General features: G+C 45.3%; 1 protein-coding gene across 4 annotated transcripts in view; it reads left to right on the top strand.

Annotated features, from left to right (window-relative positions):
- The first annotated feature begins 665 nt into the window (after positions 1–665).
- Positions 666–17,285, top strand: part of sulf1 (sulfatase 1) — a 35,297-nt gene continuing 18,677 nt past the window's right edge. For all 4 annotated transcript variants that reach the window (XM_069667357.1, XM_069667356.1, XM_069667360.1 and 1 more), the window contains exons 1-4: positions 666–872; positions 14,838–15,130; positions 15,469–15,708; positions 16,237–16,388. In XM_069667357.1, the coding sequence (XP_069523458.1) occupies positions 14,956–15,130; positions 15,469–15,708; positions 16,237–16,388 (567 nt within the window). In that variant the 5' untranslated portion in view covers positions 666–872; positions 14,838–14,955. The remainder of the gene's footprint in view (positions 873–14,837; positions 15,131–15,468; positions 15,709–16,236; positions 16,389–17,285) is intronic.

Below are 17,285 nucleotides of genomic sequence, written 5' to 3'. Positions count from 1 at the left end.
CCCACCATGGAGCCAATACAGAATTGTATTGCTTTTTTTTTTTGTATTCTTGCGACCACATACTCTGCAGCTGCAGGGAATGGGAGGAATGGGAGCAGAGGGGTCAGGGACAGAGGGGGAACTAGTTTGTGTGTGTGTTTATGGATGTCAGTCTAAGATATGTGTGAGAATTGTTATGCAACATTACCACAAGATAAAGCATAAAAGTTCATCTCCATCTTATTTTGATCGATCTCTTCTTTTCCACACAAACATGCTCCCTCTCTCTCTCTCTCTCTTTCTGCTCGTGCTCTCTCTCTCTCACCCTCTCTCCCCTCCCATTCCTTCTCTTTCCACTCCTCTCACTCTCCCTGTCCCTTCCTCCTACTCTGCCTCTCAGGTTACGATGACTGGGGGTTTTCTTGCTTCCATCTCGTAGAGTGTCTGTGTGTGTGTGTGTGTGTGTGTGTGTGTGTGTGTGTGTGTGTGTGTGTGTGTGTGTGTGTGTGTGTGTGTATGTGTGTGTGTGTGTCTCCCTCAGCTCTGAGCTGTGTCCTTGTCCCTGCCTCCTGGCAGCAAGGAGCCACCCAGCAGCCGGTCTGTGATTGGACAAGGGGAGTGGGGTTCTTGACACAGCGCGGTGCTGACTGCTCCGGGACGTGTTTCAACAGATGGTCGAGGTTAGAGAGTGTCATCACATCGGAGAGAGGATTAGAGGAGAGAGGTTGTCTTCCAGGAGCTGTGTGGTCCCCCCTTCTCTTCAACCCAAAATCCCAGCACCAAGACACAAACCCCTCTATGAGCGGAGGGAGAGTGGGTCAAGAAACGTGAGAAGGAAACACAGAGAGGAATCCTCACTCACTCGGCCGGCACTCTGCTCTCCTGCCTTTCAGGTACTTAATTTTCTCACTGTCTTTTATTTTTGCTGCTGTTTTCCAACAATTTGCCTGTAAGTTTGTTCAGTTTGCAGTTAATTTCTGCTGCAGCAGGCAGTCAGGAGTGGGACTCTACCAGTGCAGTAAATCTCTGGTGCCTGTACAGCAGCTCTGTGTGTGCTGGACTTCATAGTTTTCCCCCTGAATGACAGGAATTCCCTCCGTCGCAAATTCCTCAGTCTCAGGGGATTAGAAGGCAGCACATTCCATTAATGTCATTTTTTCCTCGATCCATAAGCAGCCATCTGTTAATTTCTCGTTCTCTGAATGGAGGATGTTGTAGCTTGCTGTCACCTAAAAAAACATGCTGCATTAACTGTGTCAGTGGGGGCATCATGTGAGTTATACAATCAACATGGGTGACAAATATTAACTTTGTATCTGACTCTGTTTTTCTAGTGAAGATTTCCTTATTTACTCTGTCAGCTGTTATAGCTACATGCCCCAAACTCAGCGTGGCATTTAACATTCCCTCACTTCAGCCCGGATAAGTTTTTTCATAAATCTTATTCCGAGTGCACTCCTGGCAGCATGTGTCACTTTACGCTAAATGGATGAGCTGCTGAAGAGCGGACAAACTGTCAGAGCTCAGCAGAGACTCCGATTGTACACCTCACTTCAGCCATTTAACTCCAGTCAACGGAGAAGGGAAGCTTGCCCGTGGAGTGGGAATATGATGCATAGTATTTATACCGAGCTCAAGGCGCCGTGCATTTGTGTGTCTTTGTGTGTGTGTGTGAGGTGTTTTGTGAAGGAGATTGTGCAGCATGGACAGCAGCCGGCCTGAGAGCAGAGGAGAGGAGGTTGTATGGGTGAAAGCTGCTGTTGTGTGGATTTGTGTTTACCTTGGTAAACCAGCCGTAGCTACACTTCCTGCCTGTTACTTGAAGTATTTAACACAACCACCAGTGCGTTGTGATGACTGTTGCTTTAAGGCCAGTGGAGATTTTGGGTCCAGAATTTGGCTGTTTGAGGAGATCAATGAGGGAAACAGCTGAAAGAGATGCAAGGGAGAGCTGAAGTTTCTGCTTTTTCTAAATGGCACTGTTAAGCTTTGGTTCCCTTCAAAGCCGCTTGTTTATACCAGGCACAAATAGCAAGACAGCCTGGCTCACATTTCAATACATTGGCACCGTCATACCCGACTTCAAACGTTAACTATTGACGAGACTGATCCATAAATCTTCCCTTTGCTTCAGTTTCACCCGGCAGATTCAATTTGTGATTACCTCACCCCGAGCATAAGCAAAGCAGCTTTGGGGCGTTTTTCAGAATGCGGCGCTGACTGCCAGCTCCGAGGAGAAGGGAGATCCTTTAAACAGTTTAGCTTCGCTGTGTTACAAACAAGAGCAGCAGCTGCTGCAAATAATTAGGTTCTGGGGGGCAGACGCTTGCCAAGACAAACGTTGTTCCAGTAGCAGCTCTGCCATCACTAGAATCTACTGTTGTGTGTGCGTGGGTGTGTGAAAGCAATAAGTGAAGTGCTTTTGATGATGAATGGCTGAGTGTAAAGGAAGAGGAAGTAGTGTGTGTGTTTATATGTGTACTTTAGAAATGCCCGGCACAGTGAATCAGAGGTTTCCCAGACATGCCAACTGCTAAACACGGCTAAAGGCATTCATGGCACGCTTCTATTATAAGTAATGTAAGCACTGCCGATGTGCTGTCTCTTTCAGGAGCACTGCATTTCATTAAGAGGTGTGAGCAGTGAAGGTATCGTAAGTGTCACACCTTTTCCATTCTTTCTGTTTCCGAAACTACAAATTAAACCTGCCCTCGCTTTCTCTCTCCAAATCAACACCCAGCTGAGTCAGACTGTTGTGACGCTCCTCTTAACTTCCTGAGCTGTGCCCTAAAAATTAGACAAGTCGCATTTAAGAATCTCTTAAAAGTTCTCAGAAAATCTGCTAACACCCGTTACACTAGTAGGAATCGGCATTCAAACCCGGGCTCTGCAGTAGACCCGGGTAATTATCGCCTCGGCCCCAATCGGCAATAAAGGGAAAACAAAACCCGGGTCGACACGCTAATCTCCGCCCCCTTTCTGGCGCGATGCTCGCATTGAAGTTCCGGCTGCTGTCGCGTAAATACAGAAGAGCAACCTACAACTGCAAATTTGTTTTTCCCACTGGTCAAAAAACCTGCTAACACCCGGCTTTTTTGCTTAGTGGGAAAGGCTACTTTGGGCATTTAGACCCGGGTCAGATGACTCACCTTGGCTCCGATCGGCAATGATGGGAAAACAAAACCCGGGCCGACACGCTAATGCTCTTGCATAAAAACAGAACAACATACAATGGCGAATTTGTTTCGTGCAAGATGCAGCAACGCTGGCAAGACAGCGAGGTGAGAGAGCTTCTTCTGAGCCGAGGGGAAGTTTGTTGTTCGCCCTGTTTCTGGCCCATCAGACGGTGACGCAGCTGAAAAGAGACCGAAAGGAGGATACTCCACTGGCAGTGGGAAAAGAAACGATCTGTATTTATTAGCGGGTCTTCCCGGGGCTGAAAAACCTGCGTCAATACGCAAATTTTGGTTGGAAAGGGCTCATATGGCTCACATCCAGTAAAAAGGTTTCTCCAGCTTTGCTGTTTAAGACTAGAAGAGTGTCGGCTCCTTTCATCATCTCTGTGTGTAGTTTCCATAGTTTGTGTGTTCTCTCCATAAGAAAAGCTTTCCTAAACCACCCTCTCCTCCAGCACTTGTTTATCTCTCCCACTTAATCATAGTGTTCCTCACACTCGCCTGATTGCACAGCAGCGCCGGAGCTGATTGCACAGACCTATCACTGCAAATGACCAGTATTTGAACAGCGAGCGTTTGGCATGCTTTTATTTGCGTGGGATCTGGAAAGGCTATCTTTAGATGAGTCAGCCACTTTCTCGGGTCCTTTGTTGTCCTCGCCGATCAAACGTGGAGTTTTCGGCGCGCTCGCATGCAGCCTTTAAACGTGTCCTTGACTTTTGAGGACATATCTCCAGGGAAATATGCCGTGCATATCTGGATGCACACCGGCACACTGCATAAGTCTATTTTGGGGAGTTGGGTGGCTCACAATAGCACCCCCATGTGTTTGTTCAGCCCCTCATTTGAGCGGTAAGGTCAGGGCATGCAAACATCACATTGGGAGGAATGCCTCATCCCTCAGCCTTAGATCTAGAGCTTGCACACATTATATATATTGCTTTTTCCCTGCATTGCATCTCTTTCCTTTGTCTCGAGTCTCTGGCTTTACGACTAGTTGGAAAGATAAGATGTGTTTTGAGAAGAAAAGGTTTTGCAAAGCCAGGAATGACCTCTGACCAGGGTGTTGTAATTTTCTCCTGAGAATGAATAGAGCGAGAGGAGACGTGGAGCTGCTGTTGGGCTTCATTTGATAATGCGCACTTTTAGCCGCAAAGTGAGAGAAAGAGGATTTGAATGCTTTTTTTTCTGTGATGTCCAGAGCAGCTTTTGTTCAAATGTCACTGCATGTAGATGCCGCACAGGCTTAAGAGGCAGAAAGTGAAAGCTGGGTCAAGAGAGACGCAGAGGGATAAAGTAGAAGAGGCCGAGATAAGAGAGAGGGAGGTGTGAACATGTGATAAAGAAGTGGTCTGAAGTGGACAGAAAGATCCACGCCGTGATCCGAACGCACACGTTCTTGCTTGTCACTCACACGTGCTCGCATTCGCAACACATGGACACAAACATAATCTTCTTGTGACACAGGCATGTACAAAAGAGAAACATAGAAAAACGTGTACACACACACACACACACACCATCCACAAGCTTACCCCCCTCCGTCCTCCACCCCCCAGAGGGCTGCACTGTCCCTGCTTTGTCATCTCTCTTGTCCAATAATCCCCTCCCCAGGGAGAAGCAATCTGTTTTAGATTTGAAAGAGAAAGGGCCCTGCCTGTATCACGTACAATTAAGCAGCCGTCAGAATGCGTCGGCGTAAGTTTGGAGGGAGAAGTGCTGCCACTGGGGGGTTGTCCCTTTCATCCGCCGCCTTTCCAGAATGGAGATAATGGGGTGGGAGGGTTGGAGGGACAGGAATGGAGGGAGGGCAGAGAGAATGAATACATTTCCTCACCCCTCCATCCCGCTCCACAGCTCGACTAATAGAAGCCAGCATGCGTTTGTTTCAGCTCTTCTGCTCCCTTTCTTCCTTTCTCCCCCAGAGCGGGCAAACACATTCAGCCTCTGCCAGTGCTCCCCTCCTCTGCCCGTGTGTGTGCTTGCACAAACACTTATATGTGTGGACTTGGCCATGTGCTACTGGTAGCCTCTGGTCCTGTTTGCCCTTACTTGAACACTTTGTGACTTTGCAATGTGGACGCTGAAAGGCTGGATACTTAGGAAGACGTATTGAAGGTTGAGCAACTTTGTTTAAACTGACAAGGTCCAGCTTTGCATGACAGCATTATCTTCGCTTTGCTTTTCCTGAAGCGCCCGCGGCAAGTTCAGCCGAGTTTGGCTGCTGTCTCTTGAACATGCTGGGATGATGTGTCGACTGCATTCCTTCAACTTTGGCTCAAATGCAAAGGCATGGAGGGATTTGGAGCGGTAAGCTTCCTGTTATATGCTTTGTAAGCTAATTATACCTTCAGTTGATTTCCTAATTTAGATATTATACAATGCAGGAAGATGTGGATTTTTTTTTTTTGCCAGGCAGGATAAAGTTAATTAAATTACACATTACTGCATGCTTTGGAAAGCCACACTGAGCCAGAGGCGATGGAAAGGAGAGCTCCCCTGTGTACAAATTACAGGTTACGTGTCTGTCTGCGTTTAAGTCTGACTGATTCCTACTCTGTGAATGACTTGCGCACTTACACAGACTATATGATATCCACATGCAGTCATGCCCGCAGGCATCGGGCAGAGAGGAGTGCTGAACAGGCACAGGTGCAATCGGACAAATGCGCTTTTATGAGTGGTATCATGTTGGTGCGTCACAGCCACAGAGAAGTTTGTTTATGGCGTCCAGGGTCACGCAGGCTGGTTCTCATGGTCTATGTTTGTCTACAGTTCCCAGAGAATATGCCTACACATGTTCCACATTTTAGGGGTGTTTGGTTTCATGCGGCAGCAGCAGCACTACACTGCTGAGTGAGCTTCTCCCACGACAGCCTGAGGAGGAGGAATCTGCCTTTTTGTATTGATTGCCTCTCACAAGTGATTTTGGTTTGTTCTCTGATAATTTAGAGGATTTAATCCGATTAAGTGTTAAATCCTTTTTCACTTTTTATTCACTTAGATTAGCGATTTCTGGAGCTATAGGCCAGTAGATAAAACTTTTTATGTCATATTTAGTTCATTTCTGCTCATTTGGCTGGAGCCCAATGACTAAATCATTGGCGATAGAATCCCAGAAAGCATCCTCTGATAAGGAGTAGCTTTAGTAGCTCATTTAGCTTAATACACAGTGATCATCTTCACTGACAAAACAGCTGTTTTTCTTCTTAAATTTATATGTAATTCAGATGCATACAGTCATCTCTTTGTCTGTCTGTTTGGAATTAAGTTATAAATGTAATGTTTCAAGTCTTAATTTTTCCCAGAAGCACACTGCTTGTTGAGTTTGAAAGCAGGATTTTCTGTTTACTTTCCTTTTTTCTCTTTTTTTTCCACTAAACACAACACTGTCTGTATTGACTTAAACAAAATTATCTTCAGTCAGTTTAGTAAGTAAGGAGGGAACTATTTTTATTCTAAGCACAGAAAAACAAGAACAAAGAGATTTGAAAATATGAAGCTAAATTTGTGATGGGTTTTAGCTTAATCTAGCTTTCCTAAGTAAATCAAGTCAATCATTATCTAAGAGATGGGTGCATGTGTCAATCTACATTGAACATGAACACATTTGAACTACTGCCAAGCTTTAAAGCGGGGGTATTATGCTAATTCCAAGCTTGATATTTCACTCCATGATACCTGTGGTGTAGCTTAGCATTATTTACAGTTTAAAAAACTCCTCATTTTTCTCACCCTGGTGCTCTGTGCAGGCCCTCATACAGCCTCTGCCTGAAATGAGAAACCCCGCCCCTACAAGCCTGCTTTCTTTTGATTGGCCAGCTCTCAGAATGTCACAAAGTGCAGCGTGTAGAAAAAACTGTGTGAAACCTGGCGTTCACAGCAGCCTGCAGACTGAGCTGAGAAGCCTTGTGATTACTCCAACATACTTTTACCTACAGATTTGAATCTTCACCCACATTTAGTCTGGACATCCAACATTATATATGTCATAAAATGTGAAACAGCACATCTTTAATAGAAACTAGAACTAGAACTTCTCTAATCGCTTACTTTCTGTTTCTGTCTCTGTACCTCGCTCCTGTGCCACCATGCTGCTAATTTCATGGAAAAGAAATCAATCTTTCTATTCTCGACAATTACCTCAGTGGAAAGCCATTGAAGCAATTTGCCATAGCTCTCTTTTGTGGTAATAGGAATAATTTATCTGGGGTATATTTGACGCGTCAAAGAGACCAGAAAACCACCCGTGAGCGAGCAATATGTTCTCCTGCCGCTCACTTCCACTTTTCTGGATCTCTCGCAGCCTGATAGCGTGTTTCTGACGGGAGCGTGGGCTTTGACAAGAGAGTGGGCTGGAGGAATATAAATGAATTTTATTCATCTGAGATCGTCTATCGCAAATTGTTTCCATTCATGGCTTCGAAAAGATTTAACAAGAAAGCGCTCACTTTAGGGCCGTATTGTATAACTGTGGCTGCTGATCCTCTAATTGTGATTCCATGTTTTGATATCACACTATAAATCAGATAAGTGGTTCTGCTTTCATTCACTTTTTCCCCCTTCCTCCTGCCGCTTTTCTCCCTCTCTCCTGCTCTTTATCTCGCCCTTTTCCTCACCCTGTTCATTGGTAAATTTGCTTTTCCACTCGTAAAATTGGACCTCAGTTAAAAAGCAAACCTAAAGGAAGAACTCCACAAAGGAAGCACGTCTTCAAAAAAGTACAGAAAAACACTTTGGATCATGTATTCCTCTGTGGATTCTTTTTGTATTGATGTCACAAATATATAATCTAAGAAAGCAAAACAAATGCTTCTCAGAATGTCCAAAATTTCCATCACGGTTCCAAACAAAATGTAATGATTCCACCAGTCAACATTTTGTGCCCTCTTTGTGTGTGCTGCCAACGTAAGACCCCGTATACCCCATTCCCACCAAAATGAGCGCTTTGACGCTCGTTTTTCAGACCCAGGAAGACCCGCTAATAAATGCCGGTTGTCTCTTTTCCCATTGCCAGAGGAGAATTCTCCTTTCGGTCTCTTTTCTGCTGCATCAACGTCTGACGTCACAAACATGCCGCAGTGTATATCGCAGTGTCTCGAACTGTGCCAGAAACCTGTCGCCTTATTTCTTCTTCCACTCGGATCAGAAGAAGCTCTCTCGCCTCGTTGTCTTGCCAGCGTTGCTGCATCTTGCTCGAAACAAATTCGCCATTGTATGTTGTTCTGTTTTTATGCAAGAGCATTAGCGTGTCGGCCCGGGTTTTATTTTCCCATCATTGCCGATCGGAGCCGAGGTGAGTCATCTGACCCGGGTCTAAATGCCCAAAGTAGCCTTTCCCACTAAGCAAAAAAGCCGGGTGTTAGCAGGTTTTTTGACCAGTGGGAAAGGGGCTTTAGATATACGGACCTTAACATATAGTGTCCTTAGTTAACGGTCCAAACACTTAGTATACACACCACCTTTAGGAAAGGAGCACACATACACACACACATACACAAATAAATACACTCAGCTTTTTTCATTTCTGAAATGACCTTGTGTGTTTTTTAATCATTTCCCTCTTAGGCTTCTCAAAACCCCCTCATGGTTTCCAACAGACCACCCTGTGGCCCGCGAGCCATTCCCACTTTGAAGTCTTTTGGCCAGGATTCATTTAATTATACATTAAGATGCATCCATAATATTGATGGGGTGGCCTGGCAGCCTTGGCACTACAAAGGGTCTCTTACCAGGTCCGAGAGAAACATGAGGGGTTCCACTAATAGCCGTGAATGCGCTCGCTCCAGGTTCACATTTCACTGAATCGAGGCCATTCTTCTTCATTAAAGTGGCCTGCATTGTACCCCGAACGCACCGCATACCAGTGGATGGGAATCATTCCTAGCTGTAACATCTGAACTTTTATAGTTGTAACATGGACTGAATAAAGATTCTGGATGTGCCTGTCGAGGTGAAGAGTTGTGTAGCAATAAACATGTCGGAACAAAGAGGCAGTGATCGCTCCTTGTGCCTTGCACTTCTCACTGGAATTTCTTCATAGATCCGACACCAATTTGGGCATTTTGGTCAAACAAATCAGTGGAGTTAAGAGCCTTAAAACACCGAGGTCTGGGCATTTTCCGAGCGCATACCCACAGCCAAGTTGGTGCAGTGGGACAGAGCTCTCCTTCAGTGTGCTCAGACCGGCTGACGGGCAGGTCTTGGTGGGTACAATGTGCAGCGCTTGGCCTGGTGGGCACAGCGGTCCCTGACACAGGCCCTCTTCAGTGTAAAAGGCCCTCGTCAGAGCTCATGGCAGCACACCAGCCGAATTCCCTTGGATTACAGAAATATTTGGACAAACCCTAATCTAAGCTCCCTGCAATAATCATTTTCCCCTCTGAAATGGAATCAGTGGAGCTCCTGCACAAAATGTTGACTCTTTGTGGAAAGGCCTTTGCCATCATTTCTAACCATTGAGCCTATTCTTTCGACAGAATTCAAACTATGCCGTCACTTTAATTCCCCTTTCTTTGCCTTTGTTCGTCTGTGCCTTCGAGATAGACTGGGCAAATAGAGGGGGAGCGAGAGAGAATGGAGAGGAATAAGAGGGATTTGAGGTGCTTTGAAATGTCCATTGTCCTTAAAAGTCAGGCCTTTTATGAGTGACTGATTTACTGTAGAGGGGCTGGCATCTGTTTTGGGTTTGACTTGCATCTCGTTGCTGGAAGGTAAACCCTTTCACCTCCAAACCATCCGTGTTAACATGAACTAAGTGCGTGGGCAGACATGCATTAAAGGACAGCTCACTGCTTTAAGGGAAACAAGGATTCATGGTTGTCCGTCAGTGTGTTTGCTACAGAAGAATTCCCTCATGTGCGTCTGCTGTTTTTCAATGACAGCTGATAAATGCATCGACCGCCTTTGCTGACTGAACAGAACCTCAGCCAGATGCAGCCTGTTTGCCATCGCTGAAATGAATCCGCCGGCCAATCACAAGCAGACTTTTACGAGAGTTTCGTTACTTTCATACCTCTGCCCTGAACCCCCTCCAATCAATTTTTTTCTCTCTCCTCAGAGTTTCCCCTCTTAACCCCTGTGTGTGGGTAGCCTCACGTTGCTGAGGTTAGGTTAAACAAGCCACCATCAAAGCCACATTACCACTCAGGTCAGAGGAGGGTCAGGGTGCAGCGGGGTGTGTGGTTTGAGGCCCTAACTGGAGGGCACAACTGCCAACCAGCCAAATAGTACTGCCCTGGATGGTTACACAAGCAGCAACTCTATTATGTTCAGCTTTACTCGGCGCACAAAGCACAGCTGTCTGTGCAGCCATACCAAATCACTGAGCAATGCTGCGTGTGCCAAAGGAGAGCAAGTGAAAGAGCTGTTTTCTGCAAGTAAAAAAAAGAGTTACTATCATGAAAGTAAAGATTAGCCGGGTGTTGAGGTGTGCTAAACATCCCCAGTGTTGATGGCCATTAATCTGAAAATTACACATCTTTTATGTATCAGGCAGCTGCGTGTCTGAAACTCCATAGTGGCCTTTTTGTTCCAGTCCTTTGAACCCCTGGCCATTTAACGTTCCTCCCATCTCTCTCCAATATTCCTCCTCCAGATGAACCACGATGAGTACAGTAAAGGCTCATTTAAAGGGTCATTAGTGCTAATCCTCCACAACAATGAGGAAGGAGAAACAATGTGCTTCCTAGTCCTCCGAGTCTGCCCAGTAATAAAGACCTCTTGTCTGCTCCACAGATGTACAGAGGAAACCTGCTGTACTTATATCACGCTACATGACATAAATAAATGACTCATTCACAATGAGAGGGTTTATAAAACATTTTTCTCAGTGGGGACTTTCAGGGGGTCCCTTAAACAGGCAACATGTTTTTTAACTCAAATTTAAAGGCGTGTAATAAGCTGTTGCAATAACAGAGAAACTGATTTGAAGCCAGCTATATAATATCTTTCAGATGCATATTTGCCTGAATTGTTCTTGTATTTACACTTTCTAAGCTACCTCTTTAGTTTGAATGTAGTGTTCAGAGCTGGGTTTCCCTGCTGCCTTTTCTCCACAAGTGTGCCCGAACTAAAACTCTGGATAAGTAAGGGATAATGTATAGAACCCCTTCAGGGTGACAAAAGACCCTGGTGACCCAAAGTGAGTCCTGCTCAGTCCTGCTTCATTCTGCGATAACAAGCTGCTCACTATACATTATCCCGCTTATTACATGGCTTCTTACTTATGAAATCAATTTGACACAAAATATTGTTTTGAAAATTATTTTATTAATTTAAAAATGATTATATTTCTGTTTAAAAATAGTCTGTTACACTCACAGTCAAGGCTGCGTACATAGCAACGGTTAACTCTGTATCGTTCTAAAAATGAGCTAACCAAGCTAATATTAAAATGGGCAAATCTAGCTGTTTTTACTCACATTAAATGGAAACATTTAACCGTCAGTCCTCCGGATTGTGTAATTAGAGCTGCATTCCTAGCAACGGTCTGTTCTTCATAGCAACAGTCTATTATCGAGAAATAACAGACCTCGGAATGCTGCAATTAACCAATCAGAATCATGTATTTAATCAGCCATGTAATAATTATTTTTAAAGCTAATATTTAAAGCAAAACAATCATAGGTGACTGTTTGAACACACTGATCTAATTCAGTTCATCTTAAACAGTTAATCCTGATAACAGCAACGATTAAAGCCGTATTTAAACTGTTCGATCTGGATGATTAAAGTACTCTCCAACTTTCAAATGTTGATTTGATGTAATACTATGACAGCATATTTAATATGTGCTTTATGCTGCTGATTTATATCCATTTACAAGTCAAACTCAGTGCATATTTACTATGTGTTGCGCTCATTTTTATATCTTAGAACAGTTACAATATAACTTCTGAGCGGCTATATTATACTTGTATTAGCATTTGCATACAGCAGCAGCAAACAGCAGCTGCTCATATATGCACAATGCTCTTGTCACTTAGCAGTCCATTTCCTCTCGCAGCTTAAAGCTACATATGTCAGATTAACAAGAAAGGTTACTAAGGATGCTACACAAATATAATAACTCTGGCGTTCCCTTTAATGAGGGGTGACCTTGACATGGACAGCTGTCAAATGATCTTAGGGTTCGTTTGGCAGACGCAGAGGTGCTAGGAATCCTTACGGTCGTGGGTGAACTTACGATGACCCAGTGAGGAAAGTGGATCAGGTGAAATTAAGTTAGGATGAGAGGTGACCTAAAGGACAAGGGGAGGTCTGCTCTAGTTTGTGAAAGCAGCAGTGTCATTTAGCATGTGTAGCGTGTGCCTGCATCCCATTGGTTGTCGTGCGTGGCACTTTCCTGCCATCTCAGTTGTTTCACACAGTGTCGCAATTGATACCACCATAACTAACAACATCAGCACCACAAGGTTTGTATCAGATTCCACAATGAACCTTCTTGTGCGTTTTCTCACTTCTCTCAGCCGCACGAAGAGGCTATTGCTGGGAAGCATTGGCATGTAAAATTGAATTTGCGCTGGGTGCTAACATTACACTAGTTGGCTTCCTCAGCTTTACAGAAATAGAGACTTGTCTAGTTTTGTCTGCGTCTATTGTTTCTGGGAAGCTTTTCCATTTCTGTAGGAGGACTTGGACCGACACGGCAGGAGAATGTGTTTGTTTTTTTTGCGGGAGAGAACCTTTGTGTGAGTGTCTTATGAGTTTCTGTGTGTCACCATATGTTTGTACTGTAGTTTGCGTTGTGTCTGTGATTCACAGCGAGGTTCTGTGCACTCTGCCACCCTGCGCTGGAGGGGTGTTTGTCCAAACGGCGCCAATGTTTGCACAGGGCTGTTACTATGACTGGGTTGGCTGGCCCCGGACGCTGCTCATCTGAAACGCAGGGACGACCAAAGTGCTCTTAAATCTCTGCCTGAAGCTCCAATCGGAGGCAGCATCTCACTAGAGGAAAAACAGATCAACATTTCAGCGCAAGGAAAAGAACAACACTCACCTTTTTAACCATTTCATGTGCAGATAAGGAGAGGTTGTAGTGCTATCTTCTGCTGGGCCATTTGTTTAGCAAATTATTGGGCCGATATTATTGGTCTGTAACAGAGCATCAGAGATGAGCAGGCAGTGGTCTGCAATAGAATTGGTTCGCCACTTGAAAAAGCCACCGTCAGTCAAAGCTGGTGTTCTCTGTAATCGATAGAAGCAATGATATTTGAAATTGGCGAAAGTTGTACAAACAGCTCGTGGTTTCGCCCATTCGCCCAACACCCAGCGTGCATTGCGCCCCTCCCTCTGAAAGGACCGGCCAAGCGAGAGACGCTGTTTTGCCGCAGCTCAATTATTGACTGTATTAGCTGTCTTATCTACCTAAGACACAATAAATTAAGACCTCTTCTAGTTTCTACTCTATGCTTCTGGCTCTTTGTGGAGATGAAGTTAAAGGCGGAGCCACACAGTAGGGTTTGTCAGGCTCAGGTGTCACAGACCTGCCATTTGTTTTCAGGCCATTAACTCAGAATAGCGAGCAGTATGGTGCCACTCGGCAGGATGATTGCCGTTCCTAAGGCCCCTTTTTATAGGCGATGATGGAGTACTCATTGTTACAGCTTCATCTAACAGCCACACAGCTCATCTTTTAATGGTCAACTTTTGGAATTTATTTAAACAAGTGTGATCTCTGTTTTGCATATTAATTGACATAATATTGCTCATTTACTGTCGAAGCTCAGGCTTAAGGTGAGTATGCATTTCATACTTTTTCCTGGCGTTGAGGAAAAAGGATTTGCAGCCTTCTTTTGGTCAACCATGACATTGTAAGTGAGCAAGAGGCTGCAAAGTGCCATGATGACTCAGTGGTAATCTGTGATTGGCGACAGTGGCACTGGGGTTAATGTAGCGGAACCCTCTCTCCGCCTCCCGTGCCCCCTAACCCCCTCCCCCCCTAGTGTGGTCCCATCCTCCCCACCGGCCCTCTGTCACGCTTGACTCAACAGGGGGTGACTTTTGAGTGACAGGTGGAAGGTGGACTGCGATTGGCCGGCACAGGAGAGCAGGCCGTGGGTGTTTGAGCGCAGACAGCCAATGGTTGCAGTCTTGGCACAGTTAGCTGAACAACAGCTCTCCAGTAGTGATAGAGAGTTTCCGAGTGTGACTGTGTGTGTTATCTGATACAGAGGGACAGAGTGAAAAACACAGCGCTGGGATACTATGAGAAAAGAGCAGACAGAAAGAGACCTATGGGATTCTCTGAGGTGAGATCAGTATTTCTACATCTTTGCTGTACTTTTGTTGTTTTAAGTGTTTTTACGGGCTGCTGTGATCTTTTTCAGTTTAGGTCAGGAGAGTTGATGTTGAGGGATTTTGTTTTCAAGGGGGAGTATTTATGGGGTTTCAGTCAGGATGCAACATATGTTTGAACTGTTGGGTAAGTTTTCCTTGGTGGACCATCAAGGGCTGAAGTGCGGAAGAATCTTTTTTGGCTTTTCTGTTTATGGATAAACTTTTGTGTGATTTGTGACCGGGCACACACTATGTTTCTGAACTAAATAGCCTTAAATGTTCCAAGAGGGAATCTAGGATTTCATTGACTGCATTTTAAAGAATTATCCTCTTTTCTACCATTTCAAAACAGCCCAATTTATTTATGTTTTGTCTCCGTGTGTTTTCTCTGTCTCTTCACAGCTGACCACAGCTGCGAGAGCTGCACGGGTGTGAGTGAGTGGCTGGACCTCTTCTCCCTGCCTTCCCTAATCCTCCTCCTCCACCTACCCCGTCCCCGTCTCCTGTCCTCTCCGGCACCATGCTGGTGCAGTGGCTGGCCTGCGTGGCCCTGCTGTCTCTGGACTGGGCTCCGGGCAGCTGGGCCTTCATCACCACCCGGGCTCAAGGGCTGAGGGGTCGCATCCAGAGAGACCGCAGAAACATCCGGCCCAACATTATCCTCATCATGACCGACGACCAGGATGTGGAGTTGGGTAAGGCTGGCACACATCCTGGTCCACCCAGGAGTTCTAACCACCTTTCTAACTTTTTTTCTTAGTCGATTTAAAAAAATCAATGTTTATTAAATTGTTTCTTTCTATTTTGTTTTACTTAATTGCTTAGATGTGGGTATTTGATTGAGGATTTATGTGGTCTTTCTCCCCACATGAAATATTAAACAGCGGCCATAAGCCAGAGCCGGATGGCCATCTGGCATATTAGCTGCTGAATTCTAATTAATTGCCACTTAGACAATTCTCTCAGCAAAGGTCAAGTTACATAAAAAAAACTGAAAATCAATGTTAATTTTCTTTGTTTACCTTTTCTCCAGGTTCATTACAGGTCATGAATAAAACCCGCAAAATCATGGAAGATGGAGGCACAACTTTCACCAACGCCTTCGTCACCACACCCATGTGCTGCCCGTCACGCTCCTCCATGCTGACGGGAAAGTACGTCCACAACCACAACACCTACACCAACAACGAGAACTGCTCCTCCCCTTCCTGGCAAGCTCAGCACGAGCCTCGCTCATTCGCCGTCTATCTCAACAACACCGGCTACAGGACAGGTTAGTGAGCAGACATGCACTCACTGCATAAAGGGCCACATCTGGTCTTGTTTTCACTTTATTTAATAAGGAAAACAGGCATTTTTTAAGCTATCATTGGGCACCATGTAACTTTTTTTCCAAGATACTGTCAATCACCACCAGCTCAAATGTCCTCCTGGCCTCTCCACGTTACCTCAATGCAAATTTCTACAGTAAGCTAGACTCCACACCGCCCTGCCTGGCTGTCTGCTGTGAGAAATGCAAACACGGTGAGCGTGCCAGGTCGCTGTCACGTCCCCTCAGACAGTGTCTGTGTGAGTGATGGGCAGGCGTTGGACTGGGCAGCTCAGCGGGGTCCTGTGGGCTGCAGCGTGGCCTGCGGTTTTCGAGCTGATGCGTTAGTCTGCAATTAGCCTTCTCTGGGACGGACTGGCTCCCTGCCCAGCCTATCCCAGAATGCTGTGCAGGGAAGCCAAGGGAAAAGAAGCTACAGAGATAAAGTCACAAATCCACAGGTTAAGACTCTCCTTTCTTTCTCTTCCGCAGGCTTCTTCGGCAAGTACCTCAACGAGTACAATGGCAGCTACATCCCACCTGGGTGGCGCGAATGGCTTGGATTGATAAAAAATTCCCGCTTCTATAATTACACCGTCTGTCGGAATGGTTACAAGGAGAAACACGGTGCCGATTATGCCAAGGTATGTTTCCATCACATCTAAAGAGGGAGCATTAACTCAATCACTCATTTGTTTTCCCTTTATGACCTGATATAAAGACTTCGCCTGACAAATTGTAGGTTCAATTTCGCTTCTAACTACAGACAGTGACGCTCTTCACTTATCACAGCGTTGTGATCCAGGCTGACAGGAATTTTCATTCGAATTAAAGGGAACTGAGTGACTCTAGGTGGCGTCTCCCCTCTCTCTGCTGCATCCCTTTATTATGACCTTACCTCAACATTTAGATGCTGTAAAGTTGAAGCTTATTTATGAGTCTGTGATAAATAACACCCTTCACTTGTTTTTGTCTGTCTGTCTCCCTCTCCTTTCACTGTGAAGTTTTGCAGAATGTTTTTGCGCTAAAATACCACAATAAAAACGGAGGGGAAATTTCACTGCACCACAGTCAGACTCTGGAGATGAACACTGGGGTTACACTGTCTTTCTGCGGCTCTGGATGGCACGGGTGATCAATCTTCCCCAAATGTTTTCGCAAGAGCTGTCAGTTTGTTTTCGCAGCTCTATGCCAATATCTTCCCAGGTAGCGTTTCCCTGGGCACACGAGGAATCCGTGAGGGTTTTATAGTTTGGATACGTGTCAAGTTTCAAGATGGGCTGCCCAAAAGATGGGCAAACAAATGTTTGGACTGCTGCTCCTCTGCCAACTTGGACTGAGGTGTAAAGTTACCCACAAGCTGAGGCCCAGGTGTTTACATGACATGAGCTTGGTCAGCAGATTGTGGTTTCAAACCAAATGGACGCACTATTTGCTATTTACTGCCAAAAACCATGAACCTGCCAGCACGAGGACAAACACAACTCCTCTTTTTAGATTCACACAGGGCGAGAAGTTTATGGTTATCCACATGCAGTGCC

This window comes from Semicossyphus pulcher, unplaced genomic scaffold, assembly GCF_022749685.1.
Source record: "Semicossyphus pulcher isolate SPU_LCO1_2020_fin unplaced genomic scaffold, fSemPul1.0.p SCAF_18, whole genome shotgun sequence".
NCBI lineage: Eukaryota > Metazoa > Chordata > Actinopteri > Labriformes > Labridae > Semicossyphus > Semicossyphus pulcher.
The sequence above is the reverse complement of the archived record's forward strand: the minus strand, read 5'-3'. Positions and strand labels throughout refer to the sequence as shown.